The 23034-nt window shown below is 46.8% G+C and overlaps 1 protein-coding gene across 2 annotated transcripts in view; it reads left to right on the forward strand.

Moving 5' to 3' along the window:
- pi4kaa (phosphatidylinositol 4-kinase, catalytic, alpha a) overlaps positions 1–23034 on the forward strand; it is a 35613-nt gene that overhangs the window by 4700 nt on the left and 7879 nt on the right. Inside the window, exons 6-43 of one of the 2 annotated variants that reach the window (XM_060038474.1) lie at positions 424–686; positions 1697–1763; positions 3883–4031; positions 4562–4627; positions 4725–4821; positions 5285–5476; positions 5963–6063; positions 6404–6533; positions 6820–6949; positions 7374–7469; positions 8411–8594; positions 9259–9359; positions 9977–10145; positions 10231–10281; positions 10581–10689; positions 11515–11651; positions 12163–12296; positions 12610–12692; positions 12859–12929; positions 13065–13189; positions 13689–13770; positions 13884–13967; positions 14358–14447; positions 14709–14828; positions 15252–15344; positions 15426–15582; positions 15917–16044; positions 16415–16573; positions 17024–17175; positions 17570–17677; positions 18013–18233; positions 19847–20002; positions 20292–20371; positions 20557–20756; positions 20937–21024; positions 21493–21660; positions 22288–22341; positions 22809–22929. In XM_060038474.1, coding sequence (XP_059894457.1) covers positions 424–686; positions 1697–1763; positions 3883–4031; positions 4562–4627; positions 4725–4821; positions 5285–5476; positions 5963–6063; positions 6404–6533; positions 6820–6949; positions 7374–7469; positions 8411–8594; positions 9259–9359; positions 9977–10145; positions 10231–10281; positions 10581–10689; positions 11515–11651; positions 12163–12296; positions 12610–12692; positions 12859–12929; positions 13065–13189; positions 13689–13770; positions 13884–13967; positions 14358–14447; positions 14709–14828; positions 15252–15344; positions 15426–15582; positions 15917–16044; positions 16415–16573; positions 17024–17175; positions 17570–17677; positions 18013–18233; positions 19847–20002; positions 20292–20371; positions 20557–20756; positions 20937–21024; positions 21493–21660; positions 22288–22341; positions 22809–22929 — 4716 coding nt within the window. The remainder of the gene's footprint in view (positions 1–423; positions 687–1696; positions 1764–3882; positions 4032–4561; positions 4628–4724; positions 4822–5284; positions 5477–5962; positions 6064–6403; positions 6534–6819; positions 6950–7373; positions 7470–8410; positions 8595–9258; positions 9360–9976; positions 10146–10230; positions 10282–10580; positions 10690–11514; positions 11652–12162; positions 12297–12609; positions 12693–12858; positions 12930–13064; positions 13190–13688; positions 13771–13883; positions 13968–14357; positions 14448–14708; positions 14829–15251; positions 15345–15425; positions 15583–15916; positions 16045–16414; positions 16574–17023; positions 17176–17569; positions 17678–18012; positions 18234–19846; positions 20003–20291; positions 20372–20556; positions 20757–20936; positions 21025–21492; positions 21661–22287; positions 22342–22808; positions 22930–23034) is intronic. The other variant, XM_060038475.1, reaches the window with a different exon arrangement.

The following is a 23034-nucleotide window of genomic DNA, read 5'->3' on the forward strand; positions in this document are numbered from 1 at the left end:
TTCTACAGCGCGATGCGTTTTCGCAATGAGTCCGTCTTTACGGAGATGTTTCTGAAACGCATCAAAGGAAAACGGAGGGGAAAAGATTGTTTACACCCGTGTGGAGCCTGAGTCTCTCACAGTAGCGTGCACATTTCCCTTTCCTTTACCTCCTCACCAAGCCTTATTTTGGGCCTGGAAAAACCCCTGCATTTGTCTTTAAAAAGTGCTTGACATGTATCATTACGAAAGAGCGGCAACCCTGCCTACCTCTCACACTTTTTCCACTTTGCTATCCTTCTTACTTTATGATAAAGAAGGCCTGAGTTTCTCAAATGGGAAGAATCTGGATCGATACGTTCCTCACCATTCCCAAAACCCCTCCCGGCTCCTATTAACCCTCCCAACACTCCTCCCTCCCTCCCTCCCTCCCTCCCTCCCCAGAGTACCTGTGCAGGTACACGGTGCCGTGCCTGCTGGGCGTGGCCCGGGCCTTCGGTCGCTATAGCAACACGGAGGAGGCCCTGCTGTCCAAGCTGTTCCCGCGGCCCGTGGTGGCCCTGCCGGCGTCGGCCGACGACGGGGACGCGGCCCGCCGCCGCTCCTTCAGCGACTTCCGCTCCATCCTGCCCAGCTCCTTCCTCGCCGTGTGCCAGGAAGACTCGGCCAAGCGCAAGAGCTCGTCCGTCTCCGGGACGTCCCAGCAGGTGGGCGCCCGCGGGGGGGGGGTTAGGCCGTGGCTTTAGATAATAATAATAATAACAATAATAATAATAATAATGATGATGATGATGATGATGATGATAATAATAATAAATTGGATTTGTGTTGCACTTTATATTTCAGGAGTCTCTAAGTGCTACTGAGAGTAATTATTAAGAATTATTAATATTGGTTAAAAGGAGAACCTATAAAAGACAATTTAGAAACATGCTTTTTTTTTTTTACAGATATGTTTTTTAAGTTTAGTTCAAGAACAGCTGTAGTCAGTGCGGCCCTGGGGTGGTCAGCAAGGGCGTTCCACAGTCTAGGGGCAGCGGCAGGAAAAGGCCCGATCACCCCCGGTGCGGAGCTTTGTTCTTTGGGCTTTGATGTCCCCATGATGCCGTTTGTGAAGGGCGCAGAGAGTTCGCCCCCGGCCTGTTGCCGTTTTGCTGCCACAATGCTGATGTTGTGGCAGCAAATGCTGACATTAGTTCGCCGAGCTCCTCGTTTCAGGGGTACGGCGCCGCGACGCTGTGGTGACCGTGGGCAGGGCCCGCGGTTACGTCATTTGTTTCTCTCGCATCCGGCTAGAGCAGTCAGCGCAGGGCAATGCTCCATCTGGGTTCAGGGTAGCAGTGTTTGTCTTCCCTTCACTGCTTTCTCTTCGTTGGAACGAAACTCATTTTAGACAAGTGTGCTTCTGTACTGAGAGGTTGTGACACCTTTTATCTTTTCGAGTGCCGTTTTGACATTTACAGATAAATGGTTTGGTAAGGGCATCTATTAAGGGGAGGAAAAAAAATATAAAAAACAGGCTTCCTCACTCCAAGTGGTCATCTTCAAAATATAAACAGTGACACTCTAGGAATGGCATCAGCAAACGGAACGCATCTGAGCACTGAGCTTCTATCGACATAACAAATCTGTAATGCACCGGGAGGAATGTGTTATTAGGGCCAAGAGGAAGTTGTCAGTATAAAAGTTGAATAATGTGACGTGTTTCTCCCCCCAGGCCAGTCCGGAGAGAGTTGGTTTGATGCCCAGCTCTCCCACGGACCCCTCAGCTCCCTACTTCGAAGGTGAGCCCCTTAGAGACGATGCATGACCCTGCTGTTTGGATGTGGTTGTCGTTGGACATTGGGAGTTAATCATGCGACTGACACTGTAATCCAGAGGGATTCACGGGTCAGGCTGAGGACATTTTTAAGCATACAATCAATACGAGAGCAACTTTAAAATTTTTAGTGCCTGGAGATCAAGGCTTTGATGGACAGGAATAGTCTTGTGGTAAGTGTGTTTGACTCCCAGATAAAAGGTTCTGGGTTCAGCCCAATGGCCTCAATCTACCTATAGGCATCCTTGAAGAAGATTTCTAACGATCAACTTCCTCATCCTCATCGTCATCCGCTTATCCGGGGTCGGGTCGCGGGGGGAGCAGCTCAAGCAGGGGGCCCCAGACTTCCCTTTCCCGGGCCACATTGACCAGCTCTGACGGGGGGATCCCGAGGCGTTCCCAGGCCAGTGTTGAGATATAATCTCTCCACCTAGTCCTGGGTCTTCCCCGAGGTCTCCTCCCCACTGGACGTGCCTGAAACACCTCCCAAGGAAGGCGCCCAGTGGGCATCCTTACCAGATGCCCGAACCACCTCAGCTGACTCCTTTCTAAGTAAAGGAGCAGCGGCTCTAATCCGAGTTCCTCACGGATGGCTGAGCTTCTCACCCTATCCCTAAGGGAGACGCCAGCCACCCTTCTGAGAAAACTCATCTCGGCCGCTTGTACCCGCGATCTCGTCCTTTCGGTCATCACCCAGCCCTCATGACCATAGGTGAGGATAGGAGCGAAGATCGACCGGTAGATCGAGAGCTTTGCCTTGCGGCTCAGCTCTCTTTTCGTTACAACGGTGCGGTAAAGCGAACGCAATACCGCCCCCGCTGCTCCGATTCTCCGGCCAATCTCACGCTCCATAGTACCCTCACTCGCGAACAAGACCCCGAGGTACTTGAACTCCTTCACTTGGGCTAAGGACTCATTTCCTACCCGGAGTAAGCAATCCACCGGTTTCCTGCTAAGAGTCATGGCCTCAGATTTAGCGGTGCTGATCCTCATCCCAGCCGATTCACACTCGGCCGCCAGCCGATCCAGTGAGTGCTGAAGGTCACAGGCCGATGATCCAATGAGGACCACATCATCTGCAAAAAGCAGTGACGAGATCCTCAGACCACCGAACTGCAACCCCTCCCCACCACGACTACGCCTCGATATCCTGTCCATGTATATCACAAACAGGATTGGTGACAAGGCGCAGCCCTGGCGGAGACCAGCACCCACTGAGAACGAAACTGACTGGCTGCCGAGAACACGAACACAGCTCTCGCTTTGGGAGTACAAAGATTGGATGGCCCTGAGGATAGACCCCCTTACCCCATACTCCCGCAGCACCTCCCACAGTTTCTCCCGGGGGACCCCGGGAGAAACGATCAACTTGTCAATCAGAATGCATTAATTCACAATGAATTATTAAACAATGACCAAAACAACCATTATTGAGTTAAAAATAATTTATCATTTAATATGTGACATCACAATGTACAAGCTATATCATAAAAAATCACTGACCTGTCGGTAGGATTGAACGACTTGGGGAAATAATCTAATTGCGATTATTTTGACCAATATTGTGATTGTGATTTAATATGCGATTTTTTTAAATTTATTAAGTTCCTTATGTTCTGTTTTATTCACTAAAAAAACAAATCATTCTTTAGTATGACCAACACAACATTGGAAGCAGTCAACATGTAAACCGCTCTTTCCTTTAGGACAGGCCGATGTGTTGAGATTAATTGATATTATGACATCTTTATCTAACTATTGTATTGTAAAAGAAAAATAAATGTAAATCTTACTGATCTCCAGTCAGTAACGGTAAAAACCTCGCCAACAAATGAAAAAATAAATAAAAATAATAATAGTTTTTTTATCGCAGCCTTTGCAATTTGCATATTGTGTTCTATTACATCACGATTTCGAATTAAATTCGATTCATCATTCAGCCCTACCTGAATGATGTACATTTGATTATGTCTCTGTGTTCACCCCTTTGCTCTTATGCTTCGGAAATAATTAATGTGACATCAAAATATCACAAGCCCTGTGATACAGATCCCTGTCTTATTGGTCCATTTGTCTTTGTTCAGGCTCCTACCTGCCAGACGGCAGTGCGGTGGACCCTGACTACTACTTCTCCACCATCAGCTCCAGCTTCTCCGTGTCCCCTCTCTTCACCGGGAGGAGCCCCGGGGACTTTGACGTCCCCCTGGACATGCTCCGGCAGCTGCTGCACATGGTGCTCACACACCACCCCTTTGAACCATGACACTGCAGATCTTAACAAGAACAATAACACTGACAATAGTAACGACGACACGACTGATACTCATCGACCGATACTCAACGGTATTAACAATCATACTACAGATAACAAAAAAAGACACTTCAACTACAAATTGAACGATAACTCCGAAATTAACGACAACACAACCGATACAAATGGTAACACTAGCAATATTAGTGATAACTGAAATTAACGTAACACTACCGATATTAAATATGACACTGCTGATATCGACAAGGAAACTGCTGACATTCATTCTATATATAAGCAGTTATTAATTATTACGATCGATGTGAGGTTATTACGCTACTGGTATAATCACCTCTGTCAATGGCTATCACACTTACGATTTTATATACAAGTTCACCACTTCTGATATTAATTATAACTCTACTAATGTAACGATTTTAATGTGACCTCTTATGGTCCTAAGTCTGTCAAAATGTTTCTTTAAATTCTTTAAATTTGCCTTGTTTGTTTAGGTTGAACTGTTCGTCTCTGAGTCATTTCTGAAAACACTGGATGGTACTCTGGCAGAAGTCTTAGAGGTATGTTTTATCTTCACATGCCAATTAAACTTCATGATCTTAAAATCGTGTTTCTATGTTTTTAGTTCTAACGCCATTCCACTGAATGTCTTTCTAGCTGAACCCAGGTCTCCACCTGTACTACAAAACCTTCAGCGACCCGCTGTACGTGGCCATCTTTAAAATGCTGAGAGACACGCTGTACAACCTCAAAGGTACGGACACCTCCGCTTCAGTGTAGCATTACAGGAAACATGAGGTCACATTAACCGTCCCTGAGATCGGGAAGCCTTGTATCCATTATCATATCTATTTTAAGACCTATTGAACTTCAATAGCGCCCTTCTCTACTTTATCACTAAGACGTTGGCATGACATGTTTTTTTACTACACTGATTTTGCTCTGCCATAATAATTTAATATGATTTATTTATGCTAAGGATCATGTTATACTGTACATTGCACAATGAACAGTTTAAAAGCTAAATTACTTATTCATTCAAAGATTTAGCATTTCTAAATTTGCGTTTTATATGTGTATAAATATTCTACTTGAATTATAAAATGTAACATATTATTATGATTATTATTATTATTATATGAAGGAAGTGTTTTGAAGTCTGTAGCTTTTAGTCGCTGAAGCCTCTCGTCCCTAACGCGCCCCCCCCCACCCTCCAGACCTGCAGACGGGCTACGTGAAGGAGGTCCATGACTTTGTGCTGGAGCAGTTCAGCAGCAGCCAGTCGGAGCTGCAGAGGATCCTGCACGACGTGGAGCACCTGCAGAGCGAGCTGAGCCCCCTGAAGCTGCGTTGCCAGGCCAACGCCGCCTGCGTGGACCTCATGGTGTGGGCTGTCACCGAGGAACAGGGTAAAGGCCCTTTAACATGGTCAACGTGGTCCCCGTTTTAAACCTGGGTATGACACACCATGCAGCGATGGGAGGTCAAATCAAATGTTTATACAGGACTTTTCGAGGGAAGTTTATGTTTACCAGTCAATGTGAAGACTTATCCTTAGGCCCTGTTTCAATATGATCATTTGTGACCATACACAATTGAGTGTGTGTCAATCAAACTAAACTTATTCGATTTCACCAATAGAGTTGTTGAATAATGTATCCTACATTAATGCAGCAGTAGGAATCCAATACATTTATTCAGTATGTTTAATAATTATCACAGAAAAATCCAAATTATTACGTATGTGTGGCATTTTATATTATTCTCTTTGTTTCATAATAATAATATTTTTTCAAGCCATTTAAGTTGCAACTCCATTTAAGTTGCCTTTTCAAGCCATTTAAATATACCCCCCTTCCTCGGGGTCCCCCCCCCCCCACCCCCCACCCCACCAGGAGCTGAGAACTTGTGCACCAAGCTGTCGGAGAAGCTCCAGTCCAAGACGTCCAGCAAAGTCATCATCGCCCACATGCCGCTCCTCATCTGCTGTCTCCAGGTACCCCGTCCCAGGCTCCCCTCAGACCGCAGCAAGGGCTGAAGTAAAAGAAACATGCTGGGTTTGGTCCCATGAGTACGCAGACTTGAGCAAGATGCTCTTTCGCCTACACAATGCTAAATGATAATGTATGCCACTGTATGGTAACGTAATGTACCTGAATTCACTGTAAGTCACTTTGGATAATGTGACTTCACAGGAAAAAGGAACATAGCCAGTAGTGACATGCCCATTGCCCAACACATGAGACACACATGAGGCATCATAGGCATGTCGTTTGATTCAGGACTATGAAAGTAGAATCTGGCTCCTGCCTATGATGTTGAGTGGTTTGTTCCAGGGCCTGGGTCGTCTGTGCGAGCGGTTCCCCGTGGTGGCCCACTCGGTCACCACGTCCCTCAGGGACTTCCTCGTGGTGCCCTCTCCAGTCCTGGTCAAGCTCAACAAGTACCACAGCCAGTACGCTCCAGGTACAACACTGGACCTTCGCACGCACACAGACACACACACTGTGCACCAAATAATGAATAAAGACCTTTTATTCTGTTGATGAAACTTCAGTCTGAAATGCTCAACAATTCTTAGGTCAGTTAGGGACAACATATTGGAAAGAAAGGAGTTGGACTCCCAGCTGAGAGGTTCTGGGTTCGATCCCCAATGTCCACAGCCTAACCTGTGGGCCCCCTTGAGCAAGATGCCTGGCTCACTCCCACCTGCCCCTTAATGAACGCTGACCGTCTCTGAATCCCCCTGCAGCCGGAGCGGAGATCAAGATCCATGTGACCAACGAACACTCCCTGTCGATGCTGGGCTGCCACGCCAACAAGAGCAGCCAGGCCACCCTGTACGAGCAGCTCCGAGACATCTCCATCGACAACATCTGCAGGTGGGCACAACGTCTGTGTACACATAGACAACACTGGAGCTGCTGGGATGCCTGTTTTCTGTTATTCTGTGTATTTCCTTGTGCGCCAGTAACATGCCCTCCCTCTTCCCTCCTTCTCTCTCCTCGTTTCCTCAATCTCTCTTCCCGTTTTGCAACTTTACTGCACTCATCTCCTTTCATATAATCCTTCCCTACTTGTTTCCTCTCTTCTCCTCCTTCATTTCTCTCCTCTTCTTCATTTCTCTGCTCTCTACTCGTTTCCTCATTCTCTCCTCCCTTTACTTCTTTACTGCACTCACCTCCTTTCATATTCCTTTCCTTCTTGTCTCCTCTCTTCGCCTCCTCTCTTCGCCTCCTTCATTTCTCTCCTCTTCTTCATTTCTCTCCTGTTCCTCTTGTCTCCTCCTCTTGCTCCTCTCTCAAGGTGTCTGAAGGCCGGTCTGACCATGGACAGTGTCATCGTCGAGGCCTTCCTGGCCAGCCTCTCCAACCGTCTCTACATCTACCAGGAGAACGATAAGTAAGTCAGGCTAGTGTGGCCCTCAGCCCCTTATCGCAGCGCCTGCCATGTAAGGCAATCAGCCTTGTAGCGACCCAGGTGGGGAACTGACCTTTGGTCCTATGTTACATGTGATTCAATGTCTATTTCAACCCACAGTCGTGTCAACATCGTAACTAAATCCCGTGAAATCTATGACAACTGACAACTGAAAGTGTGTCAGGCTTCAGTTAGGCCATTCAGTTCAATTCAATTCAATTACTTTATAAGTATGAGCCAAATTCTACACGTTGGTTCCCACCCTTTGAATGGTAGTAGTGCTATTCCTGAGTTACAGACCAGTTACAACAAGTCAGAGATTGGTCGCTGAGATATATATTTTTTTTTTTCTTGAATTAAGTATTTAATTATTATGGTGCTCATTCCAATGAATTAATTAAAGGTGGTACTCGGATGCCAGTTAATTAATTAAAAGTGCCGCTCAGATTTCAACATTGTCAGCTCAAGGTCCAACAGCATTTTATCTTTTTGTAGGAGGTAAATGACCCTTGCCTTAAAATAAGAATTTGGAATGACCATTTAATGCTGAACATCTGATCAGAAAACACACAGATTGAGGTATATAAAAGGAGACCAGAACGTCTTTCGATGCATTAAACCCAGAGCAGAAACACCAGTACGCAAACACAGAGACAAACCCCGCCATAGAGCATCACAGCGCATATATAGACATACAAGCACAAAAGACAAACATACATTAATATATACGTGACAGGGCAGGGGAGTGGAAGGTGAGGAGTAGCGATTCGTCTAAAGATGCATCTTCAAACGGGCTTTGAAGACGGCAATGCCGGTGGAATCGCACCAACTAAACAGAAGCACAACGTATGATCCACAAACAGTGACTCCTCCAGACCTTCCTCATGCGAGCGCCCTGACCCCTCTGTCCTCCACCCCCCCAGGGACGCCCACATGATCCCGGACCACACCATCCGGGCCCTGGGCCACATCGCGGTGGCCCTCAGGGACACCCCGCGGGTCATGGAGCCCATCCTGCAGATCCTGCAGCAGAAGTTCTGCCAGCCGCCCTCCCAGCTGGACGTGCTGATCGTGGACCAGCTGGGCTGCATGGTCATCACGGGCAACGTCAGTGCTCTATGTCTCGTGTGTCCGCCTCTAATCCACGTTGTGACTAAGCCGTGGTGGGGAGCAGAAGAAGCAGTGCTTATCGCGACTCATTTCTAAACTAATCAACCGCTAATTTGATTATAATAATGACAATGTTGGCTCATTTGTACCCAGTGTTCCGGGTTCGATTAATGTTGCAGATTAAAAAGCTATTTACTTTGTAATATAAGTGACTTTTAATAACGTAATGTTTGTATATTTTATTACACACAAATTTTATTATATATAAGCGGAAAACGAACTTCCAGAGGACAACAATAGAAAGCTGAGAAAAGACCAGCCTTTTGAGTTAAGAGTATGTTGCAAATTGTCAAGAGGTCATTAATCCATCATATGGGCCATATATTATCTCTTTTTTTTCAAGCAATGAGGTCACACATAGATTTATTTAAATGTTATTGTCATGTGCAATAGGCGGTATCAAGAGCTGCCATGAGTATTATGAGAGAAGTAGAAGTACTCAACTATAGATTTACTTTGTTAAGTAGCACACAATGTAATTCCAGTATCTGAGTAGAAGTCATCAACTAATTCCTAACCATAATTATTATATTTTACAGTTCTTGTAAGCCATGCATTCAATTGTATATTTAGTAACTAGTGGATCACTCTCTCTCTACAGCAATACATCTACCAGGAAGTGTGGAACCTGTTCCAGCAGATCAGTGTGAAGGCCAGTTCCATGGTCTACTCCAACAAAGACTACAAGGACCACGGATACAGGTGAGCAACCATCACTGGCTGTATCGCTGTATTGACTTACCTCTTTTATTCAGTGTGTCCGTGGGTAAATCTTGAGAGAAGACAAATACAATCCAGATGAAATGTCCCATGTAGTCACATAACCTTACCGTATGGAATGATTAGATACGATTCACTCTATGAATCTCCGGGGAGGGAAAGTGGATGAGGACACACACGGGACGTAGACAACGCTGACAGCATGGCCTAGCGAGCTACGTCAGGCCAACACCACTCAGAGTGGGAACAGGAGTAAAGGACTGCATAGCTGTAAGAAACAACCACCGTGATCTAAGACGCACATCCTTCTTTTGACCACCCTTTCTCAGAACTAGCCGCTACCTGTCCTAAACCTTTCCTATTTCCTATTAGATATTGATTATCTGATGCCCATTGGTATTGGATCAATAACGTGTTGCTGTTTTGTAAACATATTTTGCGTAAGGATTATGGTTCAAATAAACAACAGCTAGGGACGTGTATCACAAATTTGCGCTAGCGAAAAGTGCTATAATGCCGCGCATCATACAAACTCCACACATGGGTTGTTGTATTTGCCTGGACCCAAAACCCTCCCAACCGCTCCCTCTGGTGTGCAGACACTGCTCGCTGGCCGTGATCAACGCGCTGGCCAACATCGCGGCCAACCTGCAGGCGGAGCACATGGTGGACGAGCTGCTGGTCAACCTGCTGGAGCTGTTTGTTCAGCTGGGCCTGGAGGGCAAGAGGGCCAGCGAGAGGTCCATGGACAAGGGCCCCGCGCTGAAGGTAGCGCCACGCGGTCCTCACTCTGTATTCACCCACACGCTCGCTCGCTCAGTACTGATGGATTGACTTGTTTTGACTCCCCTAGGCATCGAGCAGCGCAGGGAACCTGGGCGTGTTGATTCCTGTTATCGCTGTGGTGAGTGGACAGTGTTCGTTCAGAGCCCTGCCATTGATGGTAGCCTTCTTTGCTGTTATATCAAAGTACTAAGTTCGGGGTTCAATTCCCACTTAGGCCGTTCAGGTGGTAAGACCCCTTTGGTTAAAATCATCCCCCAAATGGTATATGTATCATTATATTATATAACCACCCAATTCGAAAAACCCATAGGCCTCACCCAGGACCAATCGTTGCGGTCCGCTAATCTGAGCTGCTACCGTAGCTGTATTCCTCTGAATGGACCAACGTGTTCTCCGTGTGTTTCCCCGTGTCTGTAGTTGACGAGGAGGCTGCCGCCGATCAAGGAAGCGAAGCCCCGCCTCCAGAAGCTGTTCAGGGACTTCTGGCTCTACTCCGTTGTCATGGGCTTCGCTGTGGAGGGATCAGGTAGATTATGTTGTTATGTTGTTGTACTCCCTGTGGGGTTCCTTTGCATGCAATGTTATGTTATGTATCCATAGCTTCACTGCAGTGCCCAGTTTTAGACATGAGTCGATCAGTTTTTATTCCTTTTATTTTTTTTATTTATTGTTATTTATTTATAGTTTATATATTTATAATATATAAACTATATTTATTTATTTATACCCCTCCCCTCTACTGCAGTAGAGGGGAGGGGTAGTGGGGTGGTACCGGAAGTTACCAGGTTTGATACCCAGCGCAGTATTTCATAGTTAATATCATCTGTATTTCATAGGTTATATGCACAGGATTATAAAGTTCCTATGCTATGTATTTCATAGTTCATTTGAGTGTATTTCATGGTTCATCAGCTCTGTATTGAACGGTCTATAAGCTCTGTATTGCATGGTTCATCAGCTCTGTATTTCATGGTTTATAACCTCTGTATTTCATGGTTCATCAGCTCTGTGTTTCATGGTTCCTCAGCTCTGTGTTTCATGGTTCATCAGCTCTGTAGTTCATGGTTCATCAGCTCTGTAGTTCATGGTTCCTCAGCTCTGTGTTTCATGGTTCCTCAGCTCTGTGCTTCATGGTTCATCAGCTCTGTAGTTCATGGTTCATCAGCTCTGTGTTTCATGGTTCCTCAGCTCTGTGCTTCATGGTTCATCAGCTCTGTGTTTCATGGTTCCTCAGCTCTGTGTTTCATGGTTCATCAGCTCTGTGTTTCATGGTTCATCAGCTCTGTGTTTCATGGTTCATCAGCTCTGTGTTTCATGGTTCATCAGCTCTGTGTTCCTGTGTATTGCCCAGGTCTCTGGCCAGAGGAGTGGTATGAAGGGGTGTGTGAGATCGCCACCAAGTCGCCTCTCCTCACCTTTCCCAGCGGAGAGCCTCTACGCTCCGAGCTGCAGTACAACTCGGCCCTCAAGAACGACACTGTCACTGCGGTAAGCAGAAGAAAAAAACACACACACACACACACACTTAAGAAGAAGGTTGTGAAGTGTGTGCACACAGTTCAACGTGCACCGACACTTGACAATAAACGCTTACACCTTGTTTCTTCTTCCTGGGACAAGGGGCTGAATCTTATGCGTGACCAAAGTTTCCAATTCTTAGTTTTTCCTTGGTCAGTTAGTGACGGCAACAAAGTGAGTTTCAACACAGTTGAAATATAAAAAGTGTATAATCTTATAAACACTTTACTCTGCCATTAAGTCATAATGGCGGACTGGAGTTCCTTCTGAAATTAACTGATATACCCATGCACTGAATCTAGAATCAATTTCAAATCGATCATCGTTTAAAGTGAAGAATCAAAACTGAACCAAATCACAAGATCCCGAAAGATTCCCACCCCTGCCTATGAATGTGCCTCCAGCGAGCAAACAAAGCGCTCTATAACCTGTGTTGATGTACCACTGACTAACCGACTGCACGGGGGCTGTGACGTCTCAGGCGGAGCTCAACGACCTGCGCAGCACCATCATCAACCTGCTGGACCCCCCTCCCGAGGTGGTGGGGCTCATCCACAAGCTGGACTTCGCCATGTCCACCTACCTGCTGTCCGTCTACAGGCTGGAGTACATGAGGTGAGCTGGGGGGGAACACACACACACACACACACACACACACACACACACACACACACACACACACACACACACACACACACACACACACACACACACACACACACACACACACACACACACACACACACACACACACACACACACACCCGGCTGGACAAGTGGGGCTGTGCGTTGTGTTTATGGCTTGTTTAATGATGCGTGTTTGCGTTGTATCCATTGCTCCTGAGGGTGTTCATTCCCATCCAGCCTTTTGCTTGTGGATCCGGGGTGGCCCTTCATGCAGGTGTACATCGTTTGTGTTTTCTCCCAGGATGCTGCGGGCTCTGGACTCGGAGCGCTTCCAGGTCATGTTCCGGTACTTTGAGGACCGGGCCATCCAGAAGGATAAATCTGGTAGGTGGTAATAATGGAGTTAAGCTACAAGGAGGAAGTTAATTCACTTTATTGGTATAGCCTTTTATCACAGTGACGCACTCAAAGGGCCACACAGGCCATTTATTTCAGCTTTTTTATGGTATTTATTTATTCATGGTTTTGTGCTGACCTGTAACCTGAACAGGGATGATGCAGTGTGTGATCGCTGTCGGGGACAAAGTGTTTGAAGTGTTCCTGCTGATGATGGCCGAAAAGGTAAGGAGAAATGAGCATCATAAGAATAACACCTACGATTTGAGGCTTTGAGGGTAACGAGAGTTTTCATCGGTCACATGGAGGATCTGAAGCAGACCTCCACCTGGATAATGTATGAGTTGTCTTCTTCTTCAGGCTAAAACCAAAGGCCACGAGGAGGAGCTGGAGCGCCACGCTCAGTTCCTATTGGTCAACTTCAACCATATCCACAAGAGGATCCGCAGGGTGGCTGACAAATACCTGTCTGGGCTCGCCGAGACGTACGACATGCTGTCATACACCACATCACTTATTTAACACGGGCCGTGCTGAAAACCTGCTCTGGGGAAATTAAATTAATCTCTCTCCCTCTCTTTCTTTGTCCGAACGGCGCCTCTTTCTACTCTTCTTGCTCTATTTATCTGTCTTTCTCTTACTTCTCCTTCCTTCTTTCCTTCCTTCCTTCCTTCCTTCCTTCCTTTCTCATCCTTCCTTCCTTCCTTCCTTCCTTCCTTCCTTCCTTCCTTCATCCTTCCTTCCTTCCTTCCTTCCTTCCTTCATCCTTCCTTTCTTCCTTCATCCTTCCTTCCTTCATCCTTCCTTCATCCTTCCTTCCTTCATCCTTCCATCCTTCCTTCCTTCATCCTTCCATCCTTCCTTCATCCTTCCTTCCTTCCATCCTTCCTTCCTTCCTTCCTTCCTTCCTTCCTTCCTTCCTTCCTTCCTTCCTTCATCCTTCCTTCCTTCCTTCCTTCCTTCCTTCCTTCCTTCCTTCCCTAGTTTCCCTCACTTGCTGTGGAGTGGGCGGGTGCTGAGGACCATGCTGGACATCCTGCAGACCCTGTCCCTGTCACTCAGCGCAGTAGGTCCCACTCATGACCCACCAGTTTTTCTTCCTCCACCTCTCAGTGTCACAACTGACCGCTCAAACCGGACATTAACGTGGACGCCCATGATGTGTTTTTCGCTCTGCAGGACATTCATAAAGATCAACCGTACTACGATATCCCAGACACACCCTACAGGATCACTGTGCCAGATACGTACGAGGCCAGAGAGGTAACTCGATCCATTTCTCGCCTAACAGAGCAAGCCGTTAACAATGCCAGGGTTCAATGCCCACCAGGGCCAACAATACTAAGAATGTGTTTGTGTGTACATTATATTGTACGACACTTTGGATTGTACTGTCTATTCAAATGAGCGTTTTTCACCCATAGCGGCCATTTTGTTGCCATGATGAACAAATGTATTCTGCGTTCGGTTTCCTCACCCTGCTAACGTTTAGAGCCAAGATGGCCACCTTGTGAATAAGGCCCATGGCTCATTTATTTAATTGTCAAATGTACGAGAATTGCTCATTCATTGTGAAGAAGCAATGTGTAAAGAAAGACGAGATGTGTGTTTATCAGTTCAAACGTATATGCTACCTTTACGTCTGGTGTGTAGAGCATAGTGAAGGACTTTGCTGCTCGCTGTGGGGAGATCCTTAAGGAAGCTATGAAATGGGCTCCGTCCGTCACCAAGTCCCACCTGCAGGTACGCCCCCCGCGCTGATCAGAGCCGCTTCACCTTCAGCTGGTACAGGCTCCATGTCTGCTCCGGTCCAAACATTTAATACAAATGCATGAACTAATGTTCCTATTACTAGGATTTTGGGAATTTGTTGTGTTTCGGTGACTTACCTGGGTATGGATGCCACAATTAACCCTGCAAACTATTGGGTTTAAAGTTGGGGCTTAAATCCTATGCCTTTTGATTATTTTCTTTTGTAACCGATGGATCTTATCTTCTTTTTAGGAGTATCTGAACAAGCACCAGAACTGGGTGTCGGGTCTGTCCCAGCACACAGGCCTCGCTATGGCCACAGAGAGCATCCTGCACTTTGCTGGCTACAACAGACAGAGCACAACACTGGGGGTGCGTAATAACTAGAATTAAAATAATCTAAGATAACCTTTATTTATTTTCCGTATGTATTCAGTAGTGTCACACAAATATATATAATTGATTAGTGTAGCAGAAGATCATACATTGTTCAACAATAGGAACTAGGGCAGTAGGGAAACCAAAGAAGATATTGGTCCACTGAAATTCCACCTCCTCTTTCGACCAATCAATTGGTTGAAGAATCAACAAACAAGGAGAATTTGATCGGACAAGCAAAATTTAACAACCGACCAGAAGGTGTCTGCCCTAAAAACTGTGTCTGCCCTAGAACTGCAGGATCCTGAGAAGATAGCCCTGTGGGACACCGGAATGTCATTCTCTATTCATTATGCATTATTTACCTGTGCGATTACTCTGATACCTGGTCCTTCATTGCTCCCCTCGTTCATATAGACTACCCAGCTCACCGAAAGACCCACCTGTGTGAAAAAGGACTACTCTAACTTCATGGCCTCTCTGAACCTCAGAAACAGATACGCGGGAGAGGTAAGTAACAACCAAGTACTAAAGGCATGCATCATGCTGATCCCGCTTCTCTCACTCTCTGTGTTCCCTTGTTCCCCGCAGGTCTCTGGGATGATCCACTTCTCCCAGGTGGTGCGGGGTCATTCGGACCTCAGCCGGCTGATGGTGAAGCTGATGGGGGAGGCGCTGGACAGCGGGCAGCCTGAAGGCTTCACAGAGGCCATGTTCAAACTCGCTGCCTTGCTCATCACCACCCAAGGTTTTCCGTCCGTTTTTTTACCTCCCGATAATTTGGTTAGGTTTTTTTGTTAAATAGATTTGTACGTCATCATTGGTCCTCTCCAGCTCAACTGCTATAGCGTGGTACTGTACTGCTTGTGTGAAGGGTTCAATTCCCACCGGGTCGACCCTCGCTCAAGTGCACAGACTCACGACGGTGAAGGACCCTCACAATTAAAACAAATGTAAATGTATTCACAGTGACAGGCAGTGTTTTGTACCAATCAAAATGCAAACAATGCTTGTTCAACGTAGATTCATGTTGTGGTGATCCTTTCTTGTCGGGTGTTGTGTTGTGGGCGCCGTTCCCCCAGACTTTGACCCCCAGCTCCTGCACCACCTCTGCTGGTCGCCCATCAGGATGTTCACCGAGCACGGCATGGAGACGGCCATCGCCTGCTGGGAGTGGCTGCTGGCAGCGCGCACCGGCATCGAAGTTCCCGTAGGGATACCATCTTTTAGTGTTTTACCTGACCCCCCCTCTGTATTTTAAAGGATGAGGCCGGATCTATCCATCTTGCGTCGTCGCTGACACCCATTTGTGATGTCACAAGTGTATTGATTTTGAAATGGCTTATAAAAACCATCAGACCTTGTGGTAAAAAGAAGCTGTCCTCTAGAGTAACAAGTACAATTTTAGAGATATTGATTTGGGGAAGAAAATCGTTATATATTATCCAAAATGGTACAGAGTCTATATTGAACGTTTTGGCACTTAGAAATCGTTTAACATCATATCATGAGGTCCCTGCCCGATTCCTGTCCCTCATATTGTCAATCCCCCCACTCTCTGTCTGTGTGTTGCTGTGTAGTTCATGCGTGAGATGGCGGGGGCGTGGCAGATGACGGTGGAGCTGAAGATGGGCTTGTTCTCAGACGCCAAGGTGGAGGCAGACCCCCTGGCTGCCTCCGAGGAGAGCCAGCCTGTCCCCTGTCCCCCTGACGTCACTCCACACCACATCTGGATTGAGGTAACCTCCCACCGAGTGAATGTGTGGGTCTCGGTGATCATTCCACCTAGAAGACGCATCGAGACACATTCTACTGTATTCCAATGGTCATTCCACAGCCTTTACACTCACTCCTCACTTCCTGAATCTCCAGATGTACTCCTCCTTGATTGTCGTTTGTTCCCATTAACCCAATATGTAGTAAGCTAAGAAGCATAAAGCAGCCATCGAAGTGGCTTCGGACAGAGGATAGAATCACTTCCTGCACATGAAGCAGGTTGTCCGAAGGTTGCAATTGGTTGAGATCTTCAGCCGTCGTCATCGTCGTTAATGACCTAAACGAAGCAGCTCAGCTCTTCCACTAAGTGTTTACCTCATCAAGGGCGTAGTGAACCAGCGATGGCGGGAGGGCGTAGGAAACGCAACACGGCCTCAGTAGACGAGGGGCCTCACACTCCTTCTCCTTCGTAGTTCCTAGTGCAGCGGTTTGAGATAGCAAAGTACTCGAGTGCGGATCAGGTGGAGATCTTCGGCAGTCTCCTCCAGCGCTCGCTCTCTCTCAACGTGGGCGGGAACAAGAGCAGCCTGAACCGCCACGTGGCCGCCATCGGATCCCGCTTCAGGTACACACACCCATACGTACATACAAACAGACATAGATTCACACGCACGCACCCGTGCACACACACAGAGTTGGTTTCCTTGTTTTAGTCAATATTTTGATTTTTATGTGTTTATGATCATTTCTTTGTTCAGCTTGTATAGTTTATGTATGAGGTGACGTGTGGGGCAGGATATTGTAGTTCCAAGAGTCATAGCCTACATTTTGGCAGCCTTGAGCAAGATGTCCTAACCCACAACTCCTGTGGGTTAAGAGTTCAGTGACATCACCTTGGACAAAGGGGTCTGCTAAATTATTAATAATTAGTAATTGTATAGTAATAGTAATTGTATGCTTTTACCATTTTTCAAAATTCTAATTTATTTCTTCTCTGTAATAACTGTAATATCCCACAGGCTGCTAACGCTGGGACTGGCTCTGCTCCACTCAGACGTGGTCACCAACACCACAATCAGGAACGTGCTCCGTGAGAAGATCTACTCCACAGCATTTGATTACTTCAGGTATAGACACCTATAACTAAACACACACATGGATTGTTTTTCTGAAACACTGACGTATTCTTCCCTCAGAAATTGCGTTGTTATTATTATTAACTTTAACATACAGTAAGCTCCACAGAATACTCATTGAATACTAGTTAATCTGTTTATAGTAAGGAACGAGCCCGATCACAATATCGGAACAATCAATTTTAGTAATTGCTAATCCCTTTTAGACCTCTCAACAAAGTCTGTTTTCTGAATCATTCTCATACAAACGTCATTACTTGTACCTTTGTCCAATCACACAATTCCCGTTCCATACTGACCCTTGGCCTTGCCCCCCCCCCCCCCAGCGTGGCCCCTAAGTTCCCCACCCAGGGGGACAAGCACCTGCGGGAGGACATCAGCATCATGACGCGCTTCTACGCCAGCATCCTCTCGGACAAGAAGTACCTGGCCGCGTGCCACCTGGTGCCCCCCGGTGAGCTCTGCACCACGCCCGCGCAGAGCAGCCTCTCTGCCGGGATATTCGGATCGCTAATCGTGTCCAGCACCTCTCCGATTTCCCTCCTAAGTAAGCTTACCGCGGTAAAGACCGGCTGCCACTCGCCTGCTGCAAGGGCATGATGGTGTTTTATTTTTCTTCATATTTTTCATCATTTTTTATATTTTTTCATCATTTTTTTATTTTTTTCATTTTTGCTGCCGCCAACTCAAATTCTCCGCCGTTATCCTCACTGGCCTCGTTTTTTTTATTGTTCGGATTTGACTTTTTTGATGTGTATATTTTATTTTTCTCAACTCGCTTTTGCTGTCTGGTTCTCTCCTATCTCCCTTCACTCTCATTCTGTCTCTTCTCCGGAGGGTTTTATTATAGCATTGCATTTTCTTTCCTATGTGTGCTCCTCCAAAGGGCTTTACACAAAGCAAATAAAATAAAACAAGCACTTGAAACTGAAGATCAGACCAGTCTGAGCAGTACACTAGACAGTAAATCAACAGATGAAACAATGCATATGTCAAAAAGTAAATACAATTATAAGGAAAACTAATTTAAACTATAAAACATTTGGTACTAAGAGATCAGGATCTAAATTGAAGGCATCAGTTCGACTTTTGACTCTCTCTCTCTCTCTTTCTGTTGCTCTCTATCTCTGTGGCTCTCTCTCTCTCACTCTCGCTCTACCCTCCCCCGGCCATGAGGATAAGCATGAATTTGTCACCGCGCTACATGTATGGTCATCATCGCGTCTGCACGCTTCCCCCCGCTCTCACCTCCCCCTTGCCTGCCCTAAAGAAGAGGACAACGAAGACGAAGGCAGAGGAAGATGTTCCAGACCCTACTGATGGATCTACTTCCGCTGATGAGGAAGATGATCCAACGACAAGCAACCTCCTCTCCATTCTCATTACACAACTCCCTGTTCGAGGTAGAAGAGTCCCTCGGACCACAGATACCAGATGAACTTCATCCACAAGCCTTCGCTTGTGAAGGTCTACTATCAGCCAGTAGTACCTTACCTTTGTATCTGTGGTTCAGGATTGACCCTACGTCTCCAACCCATGTTCCCGGTGTCACATTGACCCATCCTTTAAGACTGCATGACAGTCAAAAGAAAAAGAAGCAAAAAAAAGCCTGACTCATGGATGCAACTCGTTGAGCTCTCAGTAATCTTCCCCTTCACCCGATCATCAAACACCCATCAATGTGCATCATTTTTACCATGTGATCTGTTGCATGTTTGTATCTGTGTCTGTGTTTGGTTTTACTCACATGTGGGATTCACTGGTGTTGGCTAGAGAACATAGGGTAGAAGATATTATATTCTTTCAAGCAATCTGCTACTAAAACTGCTTGCTTTATTTAGTATGTGTTTGACACCATTCTAACACGATTATATGCAACACTTTATAATGCTTATAGGGCACCATTGATCCTTCTCCATTCTGAACAAGAGATCTTTCATGTCATTGGAAAAGATCATATCTTTAAATGGATATGTAGGAATATGAGACAAGAACGGTACCAGCAGTTCCTTATATGCAAATTTGCAGTGTTAATTCAAATTCAGAATACTTCATCACTGCTTAACTGGAAATTCAGTCTATGAGACAAAGAGTAGGCCTTTCAGTTTTTCCTCCCGGCCCGCTCTTAATCGCTGTGTGTGTGTGTGTGCGTGCGTCCAGACAACCAGGACCCGTCCATGAACAGCCTATCGGTGATGAACGCCCCGGACCTCCGGAGCAACGCGGACTCCAGCGCCCGCTCCCAGGCGAGCGGCCAGGGCTGGATCAACTCCTACCCTCTGTCCAGCGGCATGTCCACCGCCTCCAAGAAGTCTGGTACGTTCCCACATGTTAACGTTTGAGGTGATCGTCATTTGGTTATTGGGCAGAGGGTTTTATACAAAGTGACATGCATGTCGGGCTGACAGTCAATGGAGTCACCGCAAAAATATTCCAATAAAAAAAAGTGCTGCACAAACTATAGGGGACTGAGTGTAGAGCCTTGTGGGACACCACGTTGTTATTCTCCCTTCGATATGCAGTCCTTGCTCCAAATGTACACCGTACACCAAAATACATTTGAAGATACTATTTGTATTTCAACCCCTCCGGCTTCCTCTCTTAGGCATGTCCAAGAAGAGCAACCGAGGGACCCAGCTGCACAAGTACTACATGAAGCGCAGGACGCTGCTGCTCGCCCTGCTGGTGAGCGTCCAGAAGCACACCCACTTTCCCTTGCTTCCACCAGAAACCAAACCTCTCATGAGAATATGTTCAAATCTAAGATAAGCGGTATACCTGATGCATGTGTGCGTCTTCTTCTCCTTATTTATCGAACATCGTCTCCCCCCTCCGTCTCCCTCCGTCTCCCTAACCTCCCACCCCCTCAGGCCAGTGAGATCGAGCGGCTGACCACGTGGTACAACCCGCTGTCCACCCAGGAGCTGGCCATCTCCACGGAGCAGTCCCTGGAGACCAGCATCGCCAACTGGAGGTCCAAGTACATCAGCCTGACGGAGAAGCAGTGGAAGGACAACGTCAACCTGGCCTGGGGCATCGCGCCCTACCTGGCCATGCAGCTGCCCCCCAGGTAGACCCTCGCTGGTCCTTTGTATCGCTGTCTCTCTGACTTTTTCTATCGCTCTCTCTCTCGCACTCTCTCTCGCGCTCTCTCTCGCAATCTCTGTCTGTCTCTGTCTGTCTCTTTCGCTCTCGCTCTCTACTCTCTCCCATTAAATCGCACAAAGCAAAACATGAGTTGTATCCCCAGGTTTAAGAACGAGGCGATCGTAGCGGAGGTGACCCGGCTAGTGAGGCTGGACCCCGGTGCGGTCAGTGACGTCCCTGAGGCGGTGAAGGTGAGACGTCCCACTGGCCTCCAGGACCACTCACACACATCTGTCTGGAGGGGGAGCAAGAGATAGAACTACGAGCCCATCCAGACAACATTGATTATTACACGCTGTATACACATTTGTATTCATTGATGAATTAATATTATCAAATAAGAATACCACAGACAGCTTCACAAATATTGAACACCATTATGTTAGACAAAAGCAGGCCGATCTCAGACACCGCTGTGCTTGTAGACCTCTGTCTCCTATACTAGATGAGGCCCTGATCAGACCGATTCATCATAACGCTGTATGGCGGTAGCTGACCCCTGCCTGTGTGTGTCTCTCTCTCTCTCTCTCTCTCTCTCTCTCTCTCTCTCTCTCTCTCTCTCTCTCTCTCTCTCTCTCTCTCTCTCTCTCTCTCTCTCTCTCTCTCTCTCTCTCTCTCTCTCTCTCTCTCTCTCTCTCTCTCTCTCTCTCTCTCTCTAGTTCCTGGTGACCTGGCACACCATCGACGCCGACTCCCCCGAGCTCAGCCACATCCTGTGCTGGGCGCCGGCCGACCCCCCCACCGGCCTCTCCTACTTCTCCTCCATGTACCCCCCCCACCCGCTCACGGCCCAGTACGGCGTCAAGGTGCTGCGCTCCTTCCCCCCGGTGAGGCGTCCACTGGCTGGGTCCCCGTCCCGTCCCGTCCCGTCCCTCTGTCTTCTTCTGATGTCAGAGTGGCGGGGTGTAATCGATCAAAATGGAGTTGATTGTTCGTGACACCAATCGTGTTTCACACAAAGGGTTAGGAGGTTGATGACGAATAATTATGTTTGATTTACACAAAATATTTCATTTCATTTAAGAACATTGATCCTGGGAAGATACAGACAGTAAACCAAACAAACATTCTGTACAAACTTTGACATCGTGGGTAGTAAATACAAAGGAAACATAGGTGAGGGGCTCATGGCGGGAGTAACAGTTTGAACTTGCATTAGACTATGAAGAAGACATAGTCATACATCTGCAAGGCTGCAAGGCGGTTGAAGGAATTTTACAATGCAAAGAAGTCTTTAGCTTGGCGTGGCCTTAGTGCCAGACTACAAAGGCCTTTATGATTGATTCGTGATGATGTGAACAAGGTTGATATCATTTGTAGATATTTTGTATAAACATTACAATAAATTATTCCACAACAGATGTGCATGTGGCAGAGTTCCAAGGAGGACAATAACGTAGTATCATCATGGTCTGACGGCTTTTGATCGTGATTTTGTTGTTTTTGGACTCCAGGACGCCATCCTGTTCTACATCCCCCAGATCGTGCAGGCCCTCCGCTACGACAAGGTGCAGTACCACCCAGACCCCTCCCTGCTGTTAGCAGTCGTGTAGGGCTTCAATGGGGGCCAATTCGTTGGTTTGTCAATTGACAGAATACTGACGAAAACTATTTACAGCTTATCAAAATTATTGTATTTAGCAATCAACTGCTTTTCTCTGACTACTTCAGTTTTTTATAATAATATACAATATGTACGTTTTCTTATTTTTCCTCTCAATGAGTCCAAGCATTTTGGGCTCCAGGGAGATAGTAATTTGCCATGATCTGTCATTATTTAACCATTACGTATAGAAAACATATTTTATTTCATACATTATTATGGCCTACAGAAGGGTGAAGCTTCAGCCATAGCAGACAGCTCCAAATCCCAGCCCTTTGGCTCTGTCAGGTAGCATGGTGAGCCCGTTGACCCTGACATGGGCTCTGAGCGGTGAGAGGTACTGACGGGGCTGGGACCCTCTGTCCCTCCCAGATGGGCTACGTGAGGGAGTACATCCTGTGGGCGGCCCAGACCTCCCAGCTGCTCGCCCACCAGTTCATCTGGAACATGAAGACCAACATCTACCTGGACGAGGAGGCGCACCACAAAGACCGTAAGCTGCGGCCCTAGCTTCAGATGTCCTGGTGTTGCACACACCAGCATGGATGGGCTCCCCTTTATGTCATTTTTTTCAATCCTATCAAATGTATTGTATTAA

This window comes from Gadus macrocephalus, chromosome 19, assembly GCF_031168955.1.
Source record: "Gadus macrocephalus chromosome 19, ASM3116895v1".
In the NCBI taxonomy this organism is placed as follows: Eukaryota; Metazoa; Chordata; class Actinopteri; order Gadiformes; family Gadidae; genus Gadus; species Gadus macrocephalus.